Source organism: Hydra vulgaris, chromosome 11, assembly GCF_038396675.1.
Source record: "Hydra vulgaris chromosome 11, alternate assembly HydraT2T_AEP".
NCBI lineage: Eukaryota > Metazoa > Cnidaria > Hydrozoa > Anthoathecata > Hydridae > Hydra > Hydra vulgaris.
The window spans coordinates 25837480-25846347 of NC_088930.1; the positions used below are offsets into that span (position 1 = coordinate 25837480).

The 8868-nt window shown below is 28.2% G+C and overlaps 1 protein-coding gene across 2 annotated transcripts; it reads right to left on the reverse strand.

Moving 5' to 3' along the window:
* Positions 1-344: 344 nt before the first annotated feature.
* Positions 345-5165, reverse strand: LOC100204753 (gamma-aminobutyric acid receptor subunit beta-1). Of its 2 annotated transcripts, none has more exons than XM_065810585.1 (9): positions 4936-5165; positions 4766-4851; positions 4604-4671; positions 4154-4380; positions 3964-4046; positions 3663-3782; positions 3424-3582; positions 1372-1586; positions 345-1217 (listed from the first exon to the last, which is right to left on the reverse strand). In XM_065810585.1, exons 1-9 carry the CDS (start codon positions 5004-5006, stop codon positions 921-923), a joined length of 1326 nt encoding a protein of 441 aa, XP_065666657.1. In that variant the 5' UTR covers positions 5007-5165; the 3' UTR covers positions 345-920. The 2 variants fall into 2 exon arrangements, with proteins under 2 accessions (XP_065666657.1, XP_065666658.1); XM_065810586.1 differs by having other exon boundaries at positions 774-1217; positions 3735-3782; positions 4936-5150.
* Between the last annotated feature and the right edge of the window lie 3703 nt (positions 5166-8868).

Below are 8868 nucleotides of genomic sequence, written 5' to 3' on the forward strand. Positions count from 1 at the left end.
TCTCTGTAAAGACTAAAATTTAGAAACTAAAATATAGCAAAAACATTTGCTAAAAAATATAATCTTTTTGTACTAAAAAGTAGAAAATAAACTTTTGGATTTAAATCTAATAGTTCAGTAAACTAAAGATTGACAGGTATGTTACGATATAAATCTTCTGCAGACCTGTCTTTAATTTATTGAACTATTAAATTTAAATTAAAAAGTTTATTTTCTACTTTTTAGTACAAAAAAGATTATTTATTTTTAAGCAAATGTTTTTGCTATATTTTATTAAAATGTATCAACAACATATAAAATGCGTTATTTTCGATGAGAAGGAAGGGGAAAGAGAGAAAATATTATTTTTTTGAACTTTTTATTTAAATGTTAGTTAGTAGAACAAAAAAATTTAAAATATATTCTTTCTTCATCTTTTGTTACAAAGAATAATAAACCGTAAGTGAAAAATAACATTTACAAAAATAAAATGGAAAAAAAATTTAGCAATTGTAAAAAATTTTGATGTTATAAAACTTTAGAGTGATGATTAACACTTATAAATAAAGACTAAATGTTATACGTATTATAGATATCCTATAATATGTATAAAGTGTAATCTATAATAGCTTAATAAATATACTATAGTTGGATGAATTTATTTGTCAGCTAATAAATCAGTAAATAAAAAAACCATGCATTGGTTAGCATAAATTTATCAAATTTAATAAAACTTTATTATAGTTTATCAGTTATAAATTATTATGAAAAAATATATTGCAAAAAATGTGCCAACTGACTAAAAATAAATTTCGTATAAACTGTAAAACTTTTGTATTTGATTTTTATACCTGCTTCATATTTCAAATAGGAAGTAAAAAGACAATAGATCATATTATTTATAAAATATAAACCAAAATAAATCTTAAATGATTTATAATTTAATATACATCCGCTGTTTGTATTTCACCTATTTCATCAGATTTCATATAAAATACCCAATAAAAGATGTTGAAGATAATAAAAGTGAGAGGTATAAACACCTGTGCAGTCATTTCAATTTTTCTTGCAATTTTCGCATTTTTCATCTCTATTTTTTGTGCTAATTTTCGAACATACTCTTTTTCCATATTTTTTTCACATTTTTTTTTCCGCTTGTGTCCCCATTGAATATTTTTCATTTCAGAATTTTTACATATTTGTTCTAACTCTATGTTTGTAGTTAATCTTCTGTCGTTCTAAGTATGTTATATATATATATATATATATATATATATATATATATATATATATATATATATATATATATATATATATATATATATATATATATATATATATATATATATATATAATAAAATGGTAATATTATAGTTATTAATAAAAATTTACTCTGCTATATCTTCTTTTGACTTTTTTTTTTCTAAACCGCTCTGCAATAACTGATATATTCAGTACAACAGCATACTCTAGCATAGTAAGTACAATATTGACAAGTGAAAAAATGAGATAAACATCAATCTTTTTAAGATAGTTGACAGCAGGAAGCTGGTTGTCAATAATCATCCATATATTTGCTATGGTAACCATGGCTGTACCAGAAAGACCTTAGTAATTAAAAACCAATATATAAAACACCATTTTTAATTTAATTTTTTGTTATAAATTAAAAAAATTTAAATGATATAAACAAATTTAAAAAATCACAGAACTTTTAAAAGTATTAACAAAATGCGGTTGCAGTATACGTTTTTTTGAAGCAACCATAGCACAGTGGTAAAAGTAGTGACTTTAGGATCAAGAGGTGCGAGGTTCAATGCCTTCTTTCTTTAACTAGAACATTAATTATTGCTCTAACAATTGCTATTGCTTTAACAATTACTATCAGGTGCTGGCAGTGTTGTTGCTTAACTACTACTACCAGGTGCTGGCACTGTCAATGGCAGATGGTGTTAGTTGTTTATTTTGGCTGGTAATGTTAGTGAATATTTCTTTGAATTAGTGAAACTATCGCGTGAACACGAAATAAACCGGTCAACTTTAAATTAAGATTTCTGTAAAAATATAAAAGTTTTTATTTCAAACTTTTGTTATATTAAATGTGTGTACTTTAATTAGCCTTTTAACTTAATTTTCAGGGGCTTGATGGGTTGTTTTGCAAGTCTATTTAGGAAACATTTTTTGATGTAGGGATTGGCAGTCAAGGTCTTTTTAGTGACAAAACAAGAAGGTTGCATACTACAGTGACAAAACAAGAAGGTTGCATACTACAGTGACAAAACAAGAAGGTTGCATACTACAGTGACAAAACAAGAAGGTTGCATACTACAGTGACAAAACAACAAGGTTGCATACTAGAGTGACAAAACAAGAAGGTTGCATACTACAGTGACAAAACAAGAAATTTGCATACTACAGTGACAAAACAAAAAGGTTGCATACTACAGTGACAAAACAAGAAGGTTGCATACTACAGCTACAAATTGCTTTTAAAACAAGGAAATTAGATGCAAACTTTTCTTGTTGAATATATCGATTATCGATTATTAATGCGATTATCGATTATTAAAGCGATTATCGATTATTAAAGCGATTATCGACAGATTTATCTTCGTTCTCGTAGTAAAACTGTTAACCAAGAAGTTGTAAAAAATGCTTTTTAGAAGTGACCATGCAAAATGTTTCGTCATCTTCAATTACGCTTTACATACTTTTATTATTACCAACTTCTTTTGCGCTTGAAATTCCTTTAATGGTGAGCCATCTAAGTTTTTCTGGTATATTTTTCTTATAAAATGCTTTAATTTCAGCATTTTAAGTACTTCTTTGATATAAGCACGTGAAGTCTTGAATCTTGCAATATCTTTGTGTGGTTCGGATTTTTTTCTATAATATTTAGAATCAACTTTACCTTTATAGATTTATAGAAAGTTTTCTTTCTTACTCTTCCGTGTTTGCTTTTGAAGCTTTGAGTAGTCTTTAATCTACGGTCATCGATGTTTATAATATTTATAATATCAATGACCGTAGATTTTGACCATAGATTTTGGTACATTTATACGTTGGGTTGTTATGAAAAATGAAGTCGGTGGATTTTTGAAAATAAATATTTTTACAACTTTAAAATTAAGATGGTATTCTAAGTTCAAATACTCGCTTATTAACAGCTGGTGATGGCTAAGATAACCATGGTGTTGATGTTCTTACAGGAAACACTTGTAAGGACTAGAGGGGATTAGGAATAGAGAGTGACACGGAAGTTCTTTATTTAAAAAGGGTTTAGTTGACTAAAGTTTTTTAAGTTAATTAAAGTTAATAAAAGTTTCATAAATCTATGAAAAGTAAAAAAAGAAAAAAAAAAGAAAAAAAAGAAAAGAATAATTTTACTTAATTGCTCGATGTAGAACTAAAAAAAAAAAAAAAAGTTTTCAAAACTAAGTAAACCTATTCTAGCAGCTGATGCGCTTAATGGCAACCACATTGAAATCCATGATGTTATTACTATTGAAGTTGTAGGAATAAAAATATGAAAAATTGCAAAACCAGCCAAACGTTTTAATCGAAATTCACTGTATAGTTGAGTGAAATTTGATGTTGCGTCACCTGAATTGTTCAATTTTGTAGATTTGTAGATTTATAAAAACATCATATATGTTGTATTAATAGATTGAATAATGGCTTACCAATCACATATCTTTCCGTACTATACTTAATCAGTTTAAACTGCGCCATTGGCATTTTAGGAATAAATATACCTGGATCTTTCATCCATTTATAGCTTATGTGACGTGATGATAGAGAGTCTAAACAAAATCATTTATTTTTTTAAATTTAATTCAAATTTAAAAATAAAAATTAATTTGAAAAAATTTGCTTTTTATGGCATTATTTATGAAAAATTTATTTTACGTAGTTTGTAAATTAAATAATTTGGGTTTACAAGTTTACTTGATAATCAAAATAAAGAACAAATATTTGATTTACAGCTCTTCATTGAAAAAGTGCACTTTTGTACATCTTTTGGGTAATCTTGCAAATCTAGGTCGCATGCCGGAGATACAGTTACTCTAAGTATACGTAATTATTATTTTCGATTAATTAACACAATTTTTATGACATTTTTACGACAACAGAACTTTATCAACAACAGAATAAGGATAAATTTATATTTTACCTAGTTCCCCAGAAAACATCGCCATTAGGGTGAATATCTAACTTGTTGTTGTTGACAGTGACAGAATGCAATAAACCTTCGACTGAGTTAATAAACACTGTATCTGGTGTCCAGATGATATCTGAAGGGTAATTAGTTCCTACTATTAAGGTTAATTTCTCGCTCATGTTGTGTCTTAATCTGTAATCGTTCCAACGTTGACGAAGAAACATGTCCGCAGTATAAATCTACATATATATATATATATATATATATATATATATATATATATATATATATATATATATATATATATATATATATATCTGTGTGTGTGTGTGTGTGTGTAGGTGTGTGTGTGTGTGTGTGTGTGTGTGTGTGTGTGTGTGTGTGTGTGTGTGTGTGTGTGTGTGTGTGTGTGTGTGTGTGTGTGTGTGTGTAAAACTTTATAAGATTTATTTTAATAGATACCATTTTTGATGCATCTACTTTTGAAAAAGACAATATGCTTGCGTCAACCAAAACTTCAACAGGTTTACCTAATGTTTTCAAAAGAAACGTATTTTATATCAGTCACTTGAATTTATAACCAAATTACTATTTGAAAACTTTTTTCAAAAAAACACATCTTACCATAATAATTAGGCCTGAACATTCTGTTGTAGTTGAGGAATAAATTTTCAAATAAAGCATAAATTTCATTGTCGTATATCAATTCTCTAAGGTTAATTCAAAAGGTTTTTAACTACCTTTTTTATTATGTTTTTAAAATTCAAAATAATATTATAATGCAATAAAAGTACCGTTTGAGAATCACCATTTTTATATTGCACAATAGTAAAAGCTGAAATATGAGTAACTTCATCATCACCATTTGTTTTCTTAAAACTCTAATTATTAAAATCCTTTAAAAATTCGAATAACATTTAGCAAAAATAGTTTAAAAAAAATTTTTTTTTAAAGAAAAACCAGAAACATAAATTTTAAACAATTTCATCGGTAACATATATATATATATATAAATATATATATTGGTAAGTTTATTGGTGTAAAAACTACTTTAATAATTTATGCAAAAATGAATGCAAAGTTACATAATTTACGTAGCTAAGTTAGGCAGCAATTTCAATAATTTAATAATAGATGGAGTATTCATATAATATTCATTTAAAACGCTATTTATAGGAAATGTTTCAAGAAACAGAAGTATATTATAAGATGGCTTTTAGAGCCAACCCATAAATATATTTTTTATGGCAAAAAAGGTTTCTAATTTAGAGTTTCGAATTTATAGTTTCGAATTTAGAGTTTCGAATTAAAGAACTAAAATAAGTAAAAACAAGTTTATTTTAATAAAGATGCGAATAATTTTTTTAATTTAAAACAAGTGTTTTGATCCAACTTTGTATAAATAGACAAAAAAAAATATTTTATTACAGGTTTTTACAATTTTAGCACCAAAAATTCTTTGTTTAATATAAAATTGTTAACATGTTGTGTAACAAAAAACACGAAATACAATCCCAGTAATTGTTATTGACACTGCGTTTTTTTTTGTTGCCCAAATGAATCGCAATGATGGGTTCTATCATGCATACGTTATAAACAATGGAAGAGCATTTAACTAGGTAGTTCACGCATCCTTCTTTACCGACACCGCAAATAACCTTGAACACCTCAATTCTGAAGTAAGCTCTCTAACCGCTGCACCAGGGCTACTTATGATACCAGATCTTTTTTTTACAATACTTGAATACTATTGTTCTAAATTATTAGTATTTTCATAAAGGCAGAATGGAAATTTTTTTAAAACTTTTCTGTAGACATTAACAGTATTTATTATAGAGTATGCTAGGCTAGATGTTGTAGTTTTTTCTTAAATTTAAATTGTCAATTATTGAAGTTAAATTTTATTTAGAGTTGATAATTTACAATAGTTTAGTTTTCAGAAACTAATTAATCCGGGAGGCCAGTTGATACTTTTTATTTAAAGATTTAAAGATATGGAGAACTTTTTTTCAAAAGTGTCTTCCCCCCCCCCCCTCATCCTTCACTCCTTCGAAAAATATATCATTGGCCCTGCTTCAAACGTTACAATTCGTGATCGTAATAATAAAATGATTCGTTTACGATGTATAAAATATCGTATATACACTAGAATCCCGTTAACTCGGACTCTGAAGAGAATGCATATACTGTCCAACTTAGCGAATGTCCGAATCAAGCGAAGCTATCGTTATGTCAGCTTCTTTGAAACTGCCTGACTTATCGAAATTTTTGAACTTAACGAATGTTCTTCAATATATAAAAATTATGTACATAACGTGTGAGGAAAAGTTAGTTACACAAAAGTTAACTTAGTTTTGCTAGAAATCCATAACATTATATTTTAGCATTCGAATGTAATTTGTATTTTTAAATATTCTAGTCTTATTAAAAAAAAAATATTAAAAAAAAAAGTTAAACGGCAAAGAAAAAGCAGTTCTTCAAAATAATGTCAAAAATTATTTTGTAAAAAATCCAAAAGCTACCAAAGCTGAAGCTGCTAACCATTTTATTAAAGAAGGAATCTGTCGCAAAACAGCATATAATTACATCAATCGACACCTTATAGGACAGTGTTTAAAAGTAACAAAAAATTATGAACGCCCATCATCATGGACTCGAGAAAAAAAAAGCAAAACTTATAAAGTTTTGACCAACAATCGAAAAGGTGTAAGTCAAAGAAAACTCGCACGTAAATTCAACGTCAATAAAAAGACAATTTGTACAAAATTGGCCGAAATGCACATTAAGTACCGTAAACGTGAAAAAACACCCAAATACAATGATGGACAGCGTCTAAGGGCACAAAAAAAAGCCGAAAACTCGTAAATTACCTCTTTAAAGAACAGAGTTTTAATTTTAAACGACAAAAAATACTTTTGCTTCGGCGGCTATGAAGTGCCTGGAAATGCTGGCTATTACACGGACAACAAAGACAAATGTCCAGATAATGTTCGTTTTGCGGGAAAAGGGGATATAAAGTACGTACGCAGATATGGGGGAAGGGTGTTATCAAAAAACGTACAAATGCGTACAAGGGGAGGGGTGTTTACGACGCGGTTTGACCATCTTTCTCAAGAATTATTCCTAAAACTTGATCTGTATATTAACAAAAAGCAATGAACTTCTCGAATGTAAGAAATCTTGTTTGTTTCTGACTTCGGTCACTGAAAGAAAATAGAAAGCAAGCGATCGGTGTCAAATTATTTTTTATCTTCAGTTAAGTCGATTGGACATTAAAAGCAATTTTTTTTTGAATTGTTTTTTTTTTTGAACAACGCAACCAGGCTTCTATCTTTTCAATTAAAACGTTACAACAAATTAATTTTTATCATTTTAAATTAATATTTTATTATTAACTTTTAATAAACAATGTACTACGTCAAATTATTATTAAAGACAAAATGTATTTTTTTGATTATAAAAAACAATTATTTTTAAAAACAACTATTTTAATGCTAATAGAGACCAATACTTTTCATTGCGAAATGTAACTGCAATTATTTTTGAGTTTTTTTACGTTTTCCGCTTTAACGACACTGAATGTCATTATTAAGTCGTTTATTTTCAAATAAACAAAAACTTTTATCTTTCTATTCGAATAACTGAATGCTTTGCTACAAACAAAAAAAACTGTTTATTTCCAAGATGTCAATCGAATTTGTTGAGAACGAGAAAAAGTATCTTCAACTCCTTGAGTTAATATAAAAAAGCATATTTAACACTTGAAAAACAAATCAGCACGCACAGGAGTTGTGGAAAATAGTAAAATATGATCAGTCTTTGTATCAAAAAAAAGTAAACGAATTAAAAGTGAAAGTCAAAAGTCAAAAAGATCAATCATGTCATTCTGGGGAAATGCTTCATCACCGCCTAGCAAAAAGAAAAAAGATATCCATTCAGTTTTCCGAACGCAACTACGACAGGACCTGAAAGGATTGAACTTAGGAAGCCATTTTTTGTAATAACTTACAAACTTTTTCTCTCTTGATTTTCTATATATTGAATTCAACCTTATTGGTAATTAAACTACATTGCACGACTATATCGCAATCGCATAGTTTTATTCATCATAATTGGACAACTCAACCAATTTCTCTACATCAAATCTCTATAATTGTCAAGATTTTATAATAGTTCATTTTTGGGTATTTCCTAATTTAGATTTATCATCAAACGAGAAGGAAGGAGAAAATCCAGCGTAAGTAAAAAGTTGGAAGAAAATCTCAGATCTTTAATCAGAGCTTTTATCCTTGATAATCGTACGCGATTCTTTTTTTTTACGAGAAGGAAGGAGAAAATCCAGCGTAAGTAAAAAGTTGGAAGAAAATCTCAGATCTTTAATCAGAGCTTTTATCCTTGATAATCGTACGCGATTCTTTTTTTTTTTTTTTTTTTTAATTTTTATTTTAGGTGCCCCAAGAAGTCCTAACGGTCTTGTCACAGAGCACCGCGGAAGTGCATTTAACCAGGAAGTTCACGCCTCCTTCCTTACCGTGACGCGAAAATTTGTCCAGAGCTCGTTTCGAACCTGGATCTCCTGCTTATAAAGCAAGCGCTCTAACCACTGTGCCACGGCCGCACGATTCTGGTTTGTCTACTGTAACAAGGAAACAACTAGACAATTTGAAAGAAAGCATAAAAAGAGAAAAAACAAACTTGGACTGGTTATGTTAAGAGAAATATCGAAT